The sequence below is a fragment of the Bradysia coprophila genome, assembly GCF_014529535.1.
Source record: "Bradysia coprophila strain Holo2 chromosome X unlocalized genomic scaffold, BU_Bcop_v1 contig_132, whole genome shotgun sequence".
Taxonomy (NCBI): Eukaryota; Metazoa; Arthropoda; class Insecta; order Diptera; family Sciaridae; genus Bradysia; species Bradysia coprophila.
The window spans coordinates 320,258-335,755 of record NW_023503297.1 but is presented as its reverse complement, the minus strand read 5'-3'; the positions used below and the strand labels follow the sequence as shown (position 1 = coordinate 335,755).

The window sequence follows — 15,498 nt, the reverse complement described above, 5'->3', positions numbered from 1 at the left end:
CTCAATGTAAAAATGGAAAAAGAAATTTAGAATAAAGTATTCTGAAATAGAATCATTCCCATAACACAACGAGTTTAACAGCGACCGACGCCAAAAATAAGCCTTGAGGTCTTTTACATAGCGAAATGTGCATGTTAAGTACTAATTCACTTGACTATTAAGTCAGGAGTCTTACGTCAAAAAATATGTCTTGATGTAATTCTGTACCAATTTGGAAAAATTTATTTTAATAAAATTCCTGAGCTCAATTTAGATCCCAATTGATCTGGAAATTATTCCCAAAAGAATTTTTGATGGCACAAACGCAGGCGTACTTTTTAGCCGATGGAGGAGTAGTATTACAGCAGTCATTTTCCATCCCCTTCTACTCTACAAATAGAATGTGCTTCGCTACTTCGCCAATAGATTTCGTTGCAATTAGCAATTTAGAGAAACTTAATGTCACCTCCGTTCTGGTTATTTTAAAGTTACTTGTGAACAGCGAAAATAAAGTCCAGGTGGACGACAACAAAACAAAAATTCTCGTAAAGAGATCAAGGGAAGTAATTCCTAAATATTCCCAAAATCGATTCTCAAAAATTTTCAAAAATTCTCAAATAACAGGCCCTGCATTTTAGCAAATGAGTGAATTCAACATAACAAAAAAAAAAGTTTTTTGATTATTTGATAAGCAAAAATTTCTTCGTCCCATAATAAATCCATAAAATTTTTTCATTACCTCTGTAGCCTCTGCCTCGTGTATAATATACGTACACAATTACAAAAGTAAGAGGTGAAAAATTGAACTTTTATCTGTTTAACAGTCATAAAACATACAAATATATCTAGATCTTTTGTTATACAACTACTAACTTTTGCTCCGGATACTAAAAATAGCCGAAAAACGTAGGTATTTTTCTTTCCAACATCAATATTTATTTCCCTCCTTCTTTATCAAACCAAAAGATTCGAATATTTTATATATGTTCTTTATGTACATTTCGTACAATCAGACAATGCTAGTAGCGAAAACATCTACACAGCACATAACTGAAAGAGCTTCATCGATTTATGGGACAGACGTGTTCACGTACATTTGCAGTACATATAGCAGAAACGAGGCTTTACAAATTACATAAAAAAAACAACAAAAATACAAAAACATATTAATCACTGGTGGATGGTGAATTTTCCGAATACATTCTAACTCAAAATGAATTCCATTTGAACGACGTAAATAGTTCAGTAATTACAACAGCAATTTGAACGTAAACATTTTGGATTCAAGCTATGGCAAACGTAGCTGGATGCAACGTCTTTTTGCCTTAAATGTAAAACAGAAAAAAAAACTTTATACATAACTTCAAGAACCGCACAGATTCCAACCGAAAAGTTTCTCTGAATGTTATAATGCATCTCTCGCGTGTATTTTATGTACTCCAGATGCTCGAGATCTTTTAAACTTATGGACTCGACAATTATTATCCACTCCAATAGCAAATGACTTAGTTAAACGATCTAACAATTTAATACTCAATTATGGAACTGTTCTATGGAAATCTCCATTTGACTGTAACCATGTGTTGTGTACATATATGTATGTGGCAATGCAGAAATAGCAATGAGCTTATGGGTCTATTAAGAGGGTAGAAGGAAGTCAGTAAATTGGTTTTTAAATCGATTTAATGTGAGCGATGGAAATTGATTTTCATTTACAGTGAAGATTTTTAGTGAGACACAGATTAAACAATGAAAATTACACACAAAGTTGATTGTAATGGAATGGTATAAGTCAGTTTAAATAAAGGAAAAAATGATGCTCGAGAACTCTGTTTGCGAGAATGTTTATACCAACTGGGACGTTCCTTCAACTCGGGCACACATTAAATGAAATTTTCATTTGATAAAAAAAGAGTTTTAGATATTGTCTACAATTTGTTCGAGTTCGATGCATCAACACAAAACATTAGACAGGATCTTCTTCCGCCTAATTAATTGTATTTGACATTAATAAAAAACATAGCTAACGCCGACCCGTACGAAATACCTATTCGTATCAAAAGCCTTTACTGTGAAACTCTTCATTTCTTTTACTTCATTCTCTACTGAAAAGCTATTCGCCCTTTAAAATCACTTGCATTAATGCATTATCCACTCTTTCCCTTGTTAGCATATACAAATAAATAGCCGGAGGCAATATAGACAGCCCCGTACGAAGTCAACTTTCATAAATTCCTATTTAAACAGCTATATACCGCTATATTTACCTATATTTTCCTATATTTTCCTATATTTTCCTATAAATAAACATTTCACAGATGAATATGCTATTATATAGCTCTATATGCCTGTATATAGCTCAATATAGGTGAATATAGATATATATATAGATGTCCATATATGGAATGCCTGAAACACCCACACACATAACAAATTATTTCCATGTTAACAGAAACACTCTAAGTACCATTTTTCCCAAGATATATCACTTTTATTAAAATCCAATATGGCCACCGGCAGCCATTTTGTTAGGAGACCGGATATTTTACCGACGCTTTACATTCGTTAATACCTTTCAAACAAAAAAAAATTCATGAAATTCGGTCAAAATTTACTCGAGATATTGACAAAATACTCCACGTTCACTGTACGGCCGAGTAGCCAGATAAGAGCTCACTCCAAGAGACCTAGCTCACGCTCCGGAGAACATAATTTCAAAAACTTTTTTCCCTGATTGGTACGGTCAATACCTATCTAATAAAGCTAAAACAGACGAAATATGTTGAAATGTGGCCGACCTACAAGCAAAAAATGCTTGCCGCCCTGTGCCTGTTTCACACCAAGGGGTCTAACTCACGAGTCGGTCATCCGATTTCCATAAACTTTTTTTTGTTGATCGGTATTGTAAATACCTTTTATTTGACGTATCAGTCACAAGTATAACGTTTGAATGTCTGGAGATATCTTCGAAAAACCGTAAAGCACTTATTGGGCCACAGCTCGGGAAGGGTCATTCCAAAATCACTCATCTTCGAACTAAGCCTGTCTTTTGACATTACCAAACGGGGGAAAAAAAATTCAAAATCGGATGCGTTTTACTCAAGTTATCGTGCAGACGGACAGACGGACAGACGGACATTTTTTTTCCACTGATTTGGCATCTCTAGACAACCACAATAGGTTTCCCCTTACTCAGGGAGTCCAATTCGACGTGTTACGGACGTATGCGTAAACGCATAAGACCTCAGTACTTCGTACGGGTCTAAAAACTACTTGTAAGCCATGGCATATAGTTGTTTTGCAATCAGCAAAAAAGAAATCTCTTGGTAAAGTAAAACTTAAACGTGTAAGTAAGTACCATAATTCCAAATGAGCCCATGGTTGTCAACTGAATTTTATGTAATTTAGTACGGCCTACATCCAACAGTACACATTCCATAATTTATTAATTAAATTCATAAAACAGTTCCCTAAAAAGATAGCGGTGCATTAAAACTGCATCACTGTCAGAAAGAACTCGTAGGAACAAACACGTAAAAATTGAATTAATTTCACTCTTGAAATAATTCATTAAAGAAATTTTATGCTGTTGAACTCATTGTTCTTCTTGTTAGTAGCTCGGTTGAGTAGCTTCTCACTAGTTTCAGCGTAGCTTGTGAAAGCTGTAGAGTGTGTATGATGTGCATTAATTAAAGAACGTCATAAAATCATGATATCAATCCAATTTACGCTCGGCAGGTGTTAAAGAAACTCGTGAACAGCACACAGCACAACAATGAAACAGTTCAGATAACATGAAAAATGTTCACATATTATACGATTCAATTACATGAACTATAAGCACGTTATCCATATAAGCATACTATATATGATTGGGCCCCAGTTTTCGTGAATGTACGTAGATATGACTCTTCAAATGTCTTACAAAGAAGATAAATGCATGCATAATACAAAGCAAGTGTGGAATTCCACATACAATTCAAGCACCTTTATCGCATTTCCATATTTGTATCTGGTCGAAAGGTCATTTTACGGATGTCGGAAAAAGTTTCAGTGTCCCTTTTCCCATAAGGGCACTGTGGGCAATTGCCATCTAAGCATAGAAATGTGTTTTGAATAAAATGACAACACAAGACAATAGTACATTACTGTCTCGCTGGAACATTTTTTGGTAGGGCGTGTGGTAGAGTTGTATTTCGAATCAACAAAAAATGTCCCAATGAGATAGTACGGTATTTTGTTGTCTTGCAGCCAGAAAATGCGAAAAACTGAAGGCAACAAGAGTATATAAACACTAGGGTGGGTCGATTTTAACAACTTGAAAATCCACACCTAGTGGCATGTGTAGCTTGCCAAAACTAGTAAAACTGTATCATTACTTTTTCTTTTCCGAATACTTTTGAGTACCGCACAATAGATTGAATGGGTCGGTCAGGCTTCTTTGAAATTTTCATAGAAATTTTTTTGAAAAAAGCTTTGGAAAGCCTTGCAGAGGCTGTAATAGACTGAAACAAGCAAAAACAACTTAATTTGAAAAAATCGGTGCAGTCGAGGTGAAAAAATTTACATTTTCTATGTAATATTGGGGGTCTGTCAACTTTGTACCACCATAATGTACAATAAACTTCCTCAAATTTGATTAGATCTTTCTGTTAGAGTTAGAATAGGTAAAAACGACAATTATGTATATTGTCGAAATGTCTCACATTGATTATTTCCGAAGTAATAGTTCCAGATGTCGAGCTACTCTGTTAGAAAAAAATGTTTATGTTAAAAACGTCATTTTTCGAAGTAGTAGATTCTGATGTTAGAACGAAAATGTTCCTTCGAATCTACTACTACAGACTCTACATAAATGCATTTCAGATTAGTTTGATATTTCCAAAGATCTCTTACACAAGGTGAGCAAACATCGAAAATCATGTGCGACATGTAGAGAGTATATCTGGGTTACGACGATAAACTTGCTGATGAAAACAAAAGCGAAGTGTTGGAGTTTTTTGTTCCTGATATTGTACATGAGGCTCTTCTAATTTGGAAAAAGACACGAATTCCAATTTTGTCAGAGAAAGGCGTTGAAAATTAAAAGACTGATTGAGGATTACAAAAAAAGAAAAGGAACAAGAATCGACACGGCTTTAAAATATTCTATGACGATGGCGAAAAAGTTTTTGATACTGCTCGCTGTAAATGTGTCAGAACTTCCTGAGCCAACCATGGAAATTTCTACAGATTTCCTCGCGACAGAAATAGAATCTGTAGAATGTTTTACATTTGAACACGCTCCGAAACGTATCTACAGCCGACAGAAACCTATGCCGCATTTGACGACTAAATGTGATCAGTACGGTGTATCCAATCGAGTCGCCGCAGCTTTAGTATCTGCTGCCTTTAAGGACTACGAAATTCAAGAAGCAGGCCAGCCAGTTATTATCGACCCCCAAGCAGATTTCAAACCAAATCCGCCTTCAGATGATAAAGCTCCCCGAGACGTTGATTTCTCGCTTTGTTCCCATACTATTTCGTGGTCGCACATGATTTTCGATGTTTGCTCACCTTGTGTAAGAGATCTTTGGAAATATCAAACTAATCTGAAATGCATTTATGTAGAGTCTGTAGTAGTAGATTCGAAGGAACATTTTCGTTCTAACATCAGAATCTACTACTTCGAAAAATGACGTTTTTAACATAAACATTTTTTTCTAACAGAGTAGCTCGACATCTGGAACTATTACTTCGGAAATAATCAATCTGAGACATTTCGACAATATACATAATTGTCGTTTTTACCTATTCTAACTCTAACAGAAAGATCTGATCAAATTTGAGGAAGTTTATTGTACATTATGGTGGTACAAAGTTGACAGACCCCCAATATTACATAGAAAATGTAAATTTTTTAACCTCGACTGCACCGATTTTTTCAAATTAAGTTGTTTTTGTTTGTTTCAGTCTATTACAGCCTCTGCAAGGCTTTCCAAAGCTTTTTTCAAAAAAATTTCTATGAAAATTTCAAAGAAGCCTGACCGACCCATTCAATCTATTGTGCGGTACTCAAAAGTATTCGGAAAAGAAAAAGTAATGATACAGTTTTACTAGTTTTGGCAAGCTACACATGCCACTAGGTGTGGATTTTCAAGTTGTTAAAATCGACCCACCCTAATAAACACTGTGCATTGCACAGAGGTTGCAGATAATTTTTTCGAATTTTAAATGCAGTTGCATCGTTGGATCAAAAATAATAAACAAAAATCGACCGCGGCCAGCCTGACATTTCTAAGACAGGTGACGTACTCTCACATACCTTAATGGCTTATTTCGAGTACGTTTTGCTTCTAAAATCTCAATGTGCCAGTGGAGCATCAAATTTAACGACGGCACTGACAAGTTTATTAGCTCCAATGGAGCTTTAGAGGCAACAACAATATAGTATCTTTAGAGGTTTCCATAAAATCTTAATATCTTTTGAACATATTGTACAATCTCTGAGGACTTATGCACATCCTCTCAAATGAACATTTTGCCAGACCCTCTTTTCCTTTTAATCAATTTTCACCATCCGACAGTTGAACTTTTTTTTTTGGTTTTCATTTCAGAAGAAATCTGCGATTTTTTTGAAAATAGTGAAGTCATATGAAAAGACTCAGATTCGTCCTTCATTTCAATTTTTAGCCAATAACTCACCGATAAGTGATTAGGAAAGGACGGTGATATCGAAATGAAGTGCTTTTTATTCAAATTAAGTGAATTTTGCAAAGAGTTTAACGAACACTTTAGCCAGAATCAATAAATACTTCGAAAGACATTCATGCTACAGTTAACAACAGCGATAATTTTGTGACCGCGTTCAATCGATAAAATTTATGTCTGATGCCGATCAATTGTAATATATTTAAGCACTTTAAGAAGACATGACAGACTAATAAAAATTTCCGTTCTCTGGTTCCAGAAAATAGATGTGTAGTGGTAAAAAAGTGGCAAAATTGTATACTCAAGTTTTTTTTTGTTATTGTGCAAGTGCCCTCTCTCTCCAACGAAATTAGATGAATCAGCTTTTAGGTAATAAAAGAAATTTATATCTAATATATACCGATTACGTTAGAATAATGTATCCATAAATACATTACGTAGAATGCAAAAGTATAAAATCGCTTCATCATGCAGAATGAAAAACATTTCGATGAGAAAAAAAAATACCTCACACCCTCTTTTAAATCAGATTAGAAACAAACATTTGATATTCATTAAAACGAGACTTCACGAGAATGGATATCACTTAGATTAAAGCTTACGCATGATGAAAAAAACAGGCTTTACTGCGGTTTATGACCTTTTTCAAAAGTTGATGTCTAGACTTTCGTGCAGAAGAAAAAATGTATTCGAGAACCTAAAACCATATAAGGCAGAAATTGCATTTGAAATGCTCAACGATTAATTACTTTTTTTTTTGTTGAAGAAAAACGGTTTCAACTTTTATATTCTACAATCTAATCTGTTCACGACTTATATCACCACAAAATTGGGTCAAAATATTCCCGGGCGAGATAACCGGCCGATGCTCTAAAACCCACTACCGTTAATTGAAAAGAAACACGCAGCTGCAGCTATCTGTCACATTTTTGAACACGGTTTAACGCAACAATTAAAATCATTGCAGAGCCTTTAATCGTGGTTTAAATTTGTGCTTAATTCAATAAACGCCGGTTTAAAATCTAATTGACAATGTTCATTTCATGTGGTAGAGCCAGGTGACTGTGGTTTCGAACTGGACAGATTGTTGAATGAAATTGTTTTAAATATTTATTTTTTTGTGAATAGCTAAATGAAGGGCAAGGTTACGGTAGCAAACTTAATCATTAGCGTCGATTAAATATGAAAGACATCGCTAATAGCGACGACAGTCGGAGCCAGTGAAATTTCAGCATGAATTTGCTTCAGCGGTTTTTTAGCTGATCCACACATACAATTTTAACGTTAGCGTCGCTAAAAAAATTCATTAGCAACAAAAACCTAACCAACCCAGACCCTATGACACTGAAAAATTCTTTCAAAAGGTCGAGTATGTGTACGAAATTTTACAGTTTATCCAATAATGTGAAACTAGAAAAGTCTTTCGGGTCTCTGTCAGGTGTGCAGACTTACATTTCTATTAGATTAGTGTTGCCCACCCAAATCAAGATGATTTTTTTTTTCAAATAGTCAAAGTAAAACTTTTTTTGTGGTTGTTCAAGTATCAAACATGTTTGAGATAGTGCATTGCTTAACTTAGCTGAATTTTCAACTAGTACCTTTGAGGACATTTGGATTCGGGACGCATTTTTTCACCTCTCTTAAATTACAGAAACTTGAGTGAAAACATCATCGTCAAATGTATACCTTCGTTTACCTGGAATTTTTAATTAATTGCTCGTTAATCGATATTATTTACGTAATGTATAGACGTATACACGGCATGTATAACAATATGGGTCTGTACAAGTAAAACATTAATCATAAACAAAATTTAGATATAAATTTTTGTGTTTGTATAATAAGTATTTACCTTACGGTAGATTAATTTCATTACACTTATAAAATTACTTTGATGTAATTAAGTTACGATCTTGAACGTACCTGAAAAGAGAAGAAATTTTTCTTTTGTGAATAAAAAATGTAAATTTGGAATGAATTGAATGTGGTTGTGGGTACTCTTTAAGCAATGTATTACTAGTGTACCTGTATATACTGTCTGTATGTATTTAAGTTACCTACACTTTGAACATAAAAATCAATAAAAAAAATTGTATCTCCAAACGAAATCGTCAAATAAATAATTGGAATTCGATTTTTACATTTTTTTGTCTCTGATCATAGATTTTGCAATATTGTAATTGCATCATTGCAGAAACTTTTTGCAGACAACATTTAATTGTCAACGAAAAGACGATATAAGCATATTTTGAATAAAGGTGTCCTAACGCAGAGAGTGGAAAGTTAATATTTTTACCCACGCAGCTTAAAAGGAACTTCTTGAATAGATGGCAAAATTTGACTATGTCAGATAGCCACCTCAGCCAAGGGGAAAACAGGATTTTCATGTTAATAGTTTTAGCAGGGACTGCGTTTGGGTATACACTTTCCCATATTTACTTAAGTTTTCCAATATTCTCCCAAAGAAATGTTCATGGGAAAATTTGGAAATTCTAGGAAAATGTGTGAAAATTCAAGAAAATATTGGAAAATATCGGAAAATATCTTGAGTTTTAATGAAGTGTGGAGCTCTGTACTTTGTGAGTAATTGCAGATTATTTTTAGGAAACAGATGAAGAGTTACATTTTAGCATTAGTTCACCTGGTCAGGAGAATCTATTCGAAATTCTAACTCGTCATTTGTTAAACAAACTCCCAATTTTAAACCACACAACAGAAATTGTCCCGGATTTCACTTTTCTGCGATTGTAAAGGCGAAGTTCTTGAAATTACATTCTTGACGTATTGCGTGTTTTACAAAAATTGAGATTTAGTAGTTTCAATAAGACTGAAAACTCTTTTACAACTCGTTTCTCCTCGTGCAACTCATTTAGAGCCGTAACTTATGTGTTGCATCAACATATCATATTCGTTTTCATGCTTCAAGAAGAGGTGAGGTGGGAATAATGAGACTCGGCTGATGAAGAATCGTTAAAAAAAAGCCTTCGGTGTTCGTACTACTGTAATTAAAATTGAGTAAACCAATTAAATTGTTAAAAGCATCGACAAACAGCATAAATTATTTTGAATGAACACATATTCACATTAAAATGTTTTTCCTTTGAATTAAATATTTACCGAGCCAGACAAGTCGGTGAAAGCTACGGATCTCTTGGTACATGTACACATATTTTCCATTTTTCAAAGGAAGAACCGTTATATGCGAAACGAAAACCTTGACGGTCATAAATCGTAAAAGAAAGGAACATACTCATGTAAGTCGTATAGACAAGTCGGTATCTTTCCGGTTCAAATAACAGTATTAAATATCAATAATTCAATAACTGTAAAGGAATAATACCATAAATTATTAATTATTAGTCTGCATAAGCGAAAGAATACACTGCTGCTGCTACTGCTTTATGAGATGTAAGAATACAATAAAAATTAATTTTGATTATACCGAAAGCATTATATCGGATGAAGATATATGTATCTGATTAACGTCGCTTAGTCTTCATGAAAATAAAACTTTTGTTGAAGGCTAAGCATATCTTCACATCACTATCACTTAGGGTTCATAACATGTGACACGTGTAGGCCAGATTTCATATTGTTCGGCAAAATTAGAGCACAAACGAATTTCAAGTAAGTTCAGAGTTATTATTATTTGTGGCATATAAATAATTTGATAGCATTGCATTATATTGAGTTAACCTGGTTTACTGTCAGCTCTTAACAGGGCTTAGTATTGGGAAACAAATTTTACAAATTTACAAATTTTCGGAATTTTTTAAGAATTTTCGGAGTTTTTCATCATTTTGGAATTAAATTTTGTTTTCAGAATTATGTCGGAATTTTCGGTATTTTTAATTTGAGATTTTTTTTCCGGAATTTTTCAGAATTTCTGAATTGAAATCCCTAATACTAAGCCCTGACTCTTAACATATTGTTTGTGATGATGTTGCTAAAAACTCGATAGTTGGTGAATATAAATATAAATCAATAGCAACATATTTGAGCAACATTTTTATCATAAAAAAACTTTTTCTATTTTGTGATAACATAATGTTTATGGCCATGAAAAATTAATCTGTTAATGAAGTTGTAATTGAATTACACACACTTCATATATAATATAATGTAGTTCCGTGTAAAGCGAAATGATTATTTTTTATGGAATGTCTTCCCACGCTTAGGATTTAGGATACACAAAATTATAAGGCATGAGGTGTGTTATACCCATGAGTTATTGAATGGTACAAAAAACGTACACAATGTGTACTTACTTCCCATGTCGTAGTTATATAAGGATGCTACTTACACACGAGTGCAGGAGAATACTTGTTTGAATAACAACGATGTTTGTGAAGCTGAAACAAAGTTTGAGATAGTTCGAACAAATTTACCATATTCTTAGTTAATATGTACGCTAGACTTGGAGACATTTTTTCAGCAAAAGAAGCAAAATATTCTAGGGATTTTGTGATGACACGCTTGCCGTTTGTATATTGAACATTGAACGTTAAAAATCCTGTCGCGTGGGTCTAGTGAGTAAAAAAACTTACGTAAACAAGAACGTAATCTACGATTTACATTCATGTAGCTGGCTGTATATTTTGAATATTCGGAGAAGAGTGTACGTGTCGACAAAATGTTAATTTGAATTGATCGATCATAATGATTCATTTTGCCAACTATTTGGATCACTAGTAAAGTCCTTATTATGACGTTCTTGAAAAGAAAAACGAGCATGGCCAATTAGATTCCATAATAATGATTGGTGAATAAATTGAAATATTATACAGCAATTTCCGGGGATTAAAGCTGAATCCAGAAGAAACATGAAAGTATGCGACACGATAAGCATACGTAATAGAAAAATGTTGACTTTTTCCCTTGCATAAAATAAAATGTTTCAAATAGAAATCACCCATCAAATATCGATTTTTAAAGCTAAACTTCAAAGAATGTATAAGGAGTGCGGGTGCGTAAAGAATTCCAGCAAAGTGAAATATGTTAAAAATGTTACGAATGTTAAGATGGTTAAAAACATGGTTTTGGTTGTTAGAGAAATTTTACAATACAACGTCTGTACCGCTGCATAGAGTGAACTTGTGAATGAGTGTTTGAACTTTACGGGTGAGGATGAATCATCGGCAATGCCGGACTGGCCATACGGTGACTTCGGGCGATTCCCGATGGGCCTTTTGGTTTTTGTATGAACATTTTAGATTTTTGGGCCTTTTACAAATGATATGAGGCCCTGGTTGTAAGAGCGATTTTACTAGAGTTTTTATGTATACGTGAGATTGAATATTGAATAATTTGTAAAATTACCTTCTCATAGCTTTATTATGTACGAATTAGAGACGCTTAAAAAACAATAATTCAATTGATTTTTGTGATGTTGTTGTTTTTCTTTGGTATTCAGTAAATATTTCTATATGTTATTCGTTTAAAATTTCTTTAACTAACATCATTGAAAGTCCATTTATAAGTTAAATTGTTCACTAAATTTATTAAAGATTAACAACTGCTAATATTTTAGTTATTAAAAAAAACGCGCAACACTATGTTATATTATGTAGAAAAAAACACACTTCAGTCCAGTTAATAACAATATTTGTTTTTATCTTTTCCAAATAGTTAACTACAAAATACTTTTATCTTCATTGGTATTATAATATTTTTCTTTAATTATTTAAACATCACTAAACAGCCAACAGTTATTGTTTATTTTAACTTTTTTTTTATTTATTTCTGTTTTTTTTTGTGTTTTATGTACAAAACATTACATAAATATTATGTACAACAAGTAACTAGACAATTTCATTTTATCTTTTTCTTATTTTTAAATGTTCTTGAAATAACTGTCCCTTTCTTCCACCCATAATTAGGTAGAATTAGTTATATATATATATATGCTTATATAAAAAAATGATATATTCCTTCTCTGGTAGTCACATCCTTTGCACAATGTTGTCTTTCAATTTATAAATCGTTTTAAAACTCTGTTTTATTTTTGTTTTTTTTTTCTGTTTCTGAAAATCCGTAGAGCGTGGTGTATATCTAATATGCTGTTTAGTATTCCAATCAGTATAATTTCTGCATAGATTGGTAAACTGTTTGACACTCGGCGATTCCATGCTAGTTAATTTCTGTTTCACTGAGCATATCGCAATACAAACAATTTTGGTTTACTCTCTGCTATGTTTAATTAAGAGTCCTGAAGACAGGAGCATATATATATATATGTGTGTATAATGTGGTAATAACGAACGGTATATGTATATTATATATATGTGTTTAGCATATTTTCATATATGCAAATTACCAACGAAAGGTTCTTGTGCCTCTTTTGATCAGGTAATTAATTTTACTTCAGTGAATTTTCTTACATTAAACGATACGTACAACGTTTCTGGAAGCTAAAGTCAAATTCAAACGATAGATTCTTGTTTCTTTAAATATTATCTGGCATCATAGTTAATAACATTCTTATAAATAATTCATAAAACATTCGACGATAACATTTACATTATATAACATGAAGTTTTTCAGCATCACTGTATAAGCTATCCCCCATTCTTCATTCTAGTTTTTCTTTTTTCTTCTTTCGCCTCTTTCTCATTTATAAAGTCTTTTATTATGTTTGAGAGCTTTTCGTTGAATTAAATTGCACACATTATAAAAGTCTTTCAAAAGGTTTTTAGTTGTTGTTGTTGCTGGTTTTTCTCGCTAAAATATTATACGTCGTTTTAACCGTTTAACTTTTCTATGAACACAATTTTTTTCCATTTCGAAAGAGAAAAAAAAAACAATAAATTAACTATCATAAACCACTAATGCTAGCAATTTGGGGGGGCCCTTTGCTATCCATCCGGAAATATTCCTGGGCCCAGCTGAAGCTTATCTCACTTGGGCTCACCCATCGTTTGTCCGACCACAATGATGATGACAATGAATACGGCCAATAAAACTAATATACAACAAATGGCTACCGCCACCATTGCACTATTGCTCATTTTTGCGGTAGTGTAATTGAATACGGAATATCAAAAATAAATATTTTTTAAATTCGACGGGGAATTTATGTAACACTTTGCGCTTTGCGTAACACACAGAGATTATTATTTTTTTTTTCTTAAATCACTGTACGATTTACCATGATTTGAAAATGTTTTATTTCAATTTTTTAATCGTGTTTCTACTTTTTGTTGCTGGCTCTTTTTTTATTAATTCAAATGAATTTTCAATTAAATTCTCACTGAAATTTCTATTTTTTAAATATTTGCTGCATCCGCTGCTTGCACATGGAAATTTATCAATATGATGCGAATGTGAATAGGAACACAAATCAATAACTCAAATACTTGAGCATATGCTAGAATTTATGTCAATGATGTCAATATGTCGATGTTGCTAGTTATTATATTTTTATATATATATATATATATATATACGGATGGTACGATATGGAAGCAAACTGAATCCGAACCATTTTTTTTTGTACAAAAAAAGTATTTTGTCTGATGTTTCGTTTTTTTATGCTCTATTTTTCAATGTGAATATCATTGCTGTGAAAATTGGATCACGAGGAATATACCTTTAAAGCTATCGATTTTATTTATACAATAAATGAATGTAAAAGTTTCCACTCCCGCAGTCCAGAACAAGAGCATTGATACGTAATGATGAATGAGAAACAGATTTTTTTATTTGATTTATATCATATTTCAAGTGTGAGATATATCATTGAACCAAAGTGGAGTGAAATGCCTATTCAGGTTATGACAAAAAAAAATGCACAAGGACAACCCAGAAAAGTAGTTCACGTTATAAAAAAAAGAATTTCTAAACCACTGAGGTGTGAATTAGCCAGTTGCAATCTACCCCTGATTTAATCTCTTCATGCCAAAATGCAGAATGCACATAATCTTGTTAACATTCCACAAATGGCAGATCTCCGCATACAAATTTAATGGGTTTCCTTTTTTGGTTTTAAGTATCTCATTATTGTAACAATCAAATTTTTTCTTTCACACGCAGACAGTGTGTTGAATATAGACATTTTCACTTCCGTGTAAGTTTATTTGTCTTTTATTAACCTCTGCTAATCACTTGTTTAATCATTTGTCTTATTGTTGACGTCGGTGTCTACAACAAATGATTAACAGAAGTTAATAAAAGGCAAATTAACTCAAACGAAATTAAAAAAAGACAAGCAACTGGAAATTCTTATTCTACTACTCAATATACTGTGTACATTAAAATCTATTGTTACACTCGCTGCGAAAATTTCTTCATCTCTCAGTGACATTAGTATTAGAAATAATTTTCAGAGTCGTACTTGCGTGTGTTTATAACTACATTTAACTGTTGTTAATTTGGCTGGTGGAAATATCATAATAATAAAGTTATCTTAAATTGTTCCATCGTACGTGTAGTCATCTCAATCAAACAACTTTAACTACAGATATGCCTGATATTTAGCCTTAAACCCCAGATGCACTGTAATTTCACACAACTGCTTCGCTGCAATGAAGGTTCGTACTTCGATATGGTTCCCATTAAATAATTAACCCGGGGCTAGAATTCCAAATCAATTGGAATGATGAACAAAATAAAAGTTCTCCATTGAAATGGATTTTAATTAAAATATTAGCGGAAATATTTACTTCAATTCATTTGGATTGGTATAACAATGCTCACATACATACTAACGCAAAGTGGTAATAGTACATTACAATCGAGCTCATCTAAGATCATTATGCAGCTGTAACGTTTGCGGAATGTGAATCTTGGCGAGCTGTTGGTTCCAGTTTGGGACACGTATAAAAATAATGA

The 15,498-nt window shown here is 32.8% G+C and overlaps 2 protein-coding genes across 13 annotated transcripts in view; both read right to left on the bottom strand.

Annotated features, from left to right (window-relative positions):
- Positions 1–14,156, bottom strand: part of LOC119067969 — a 28,763-nt gene extending 14,607 nt beyond the window's left edge. The window contains exon 1 of the mRNA XM_037171312.1: positions 11,989–14,156. Coding sequence (XP_037027207.1) covers positions 13,566–13,676 — 111 coding nt within the window. The 5' untranslated portion in view covers positions 13,677–14,156 and the 3' untranslated portion in view covers positions 11,989–13,565. The remainder of the gene's footprint in view (positions 1–11,988) is intronic.
- Positions 1–15,498, bottom strand: part of LOC119067967 (cubilin) — a 107,415-nt gene that overhangs the window by 37,413 nt on the left and 54,504 nt on the right. The gene's annotated exons all lie outside the window — the stretch shown is intronic.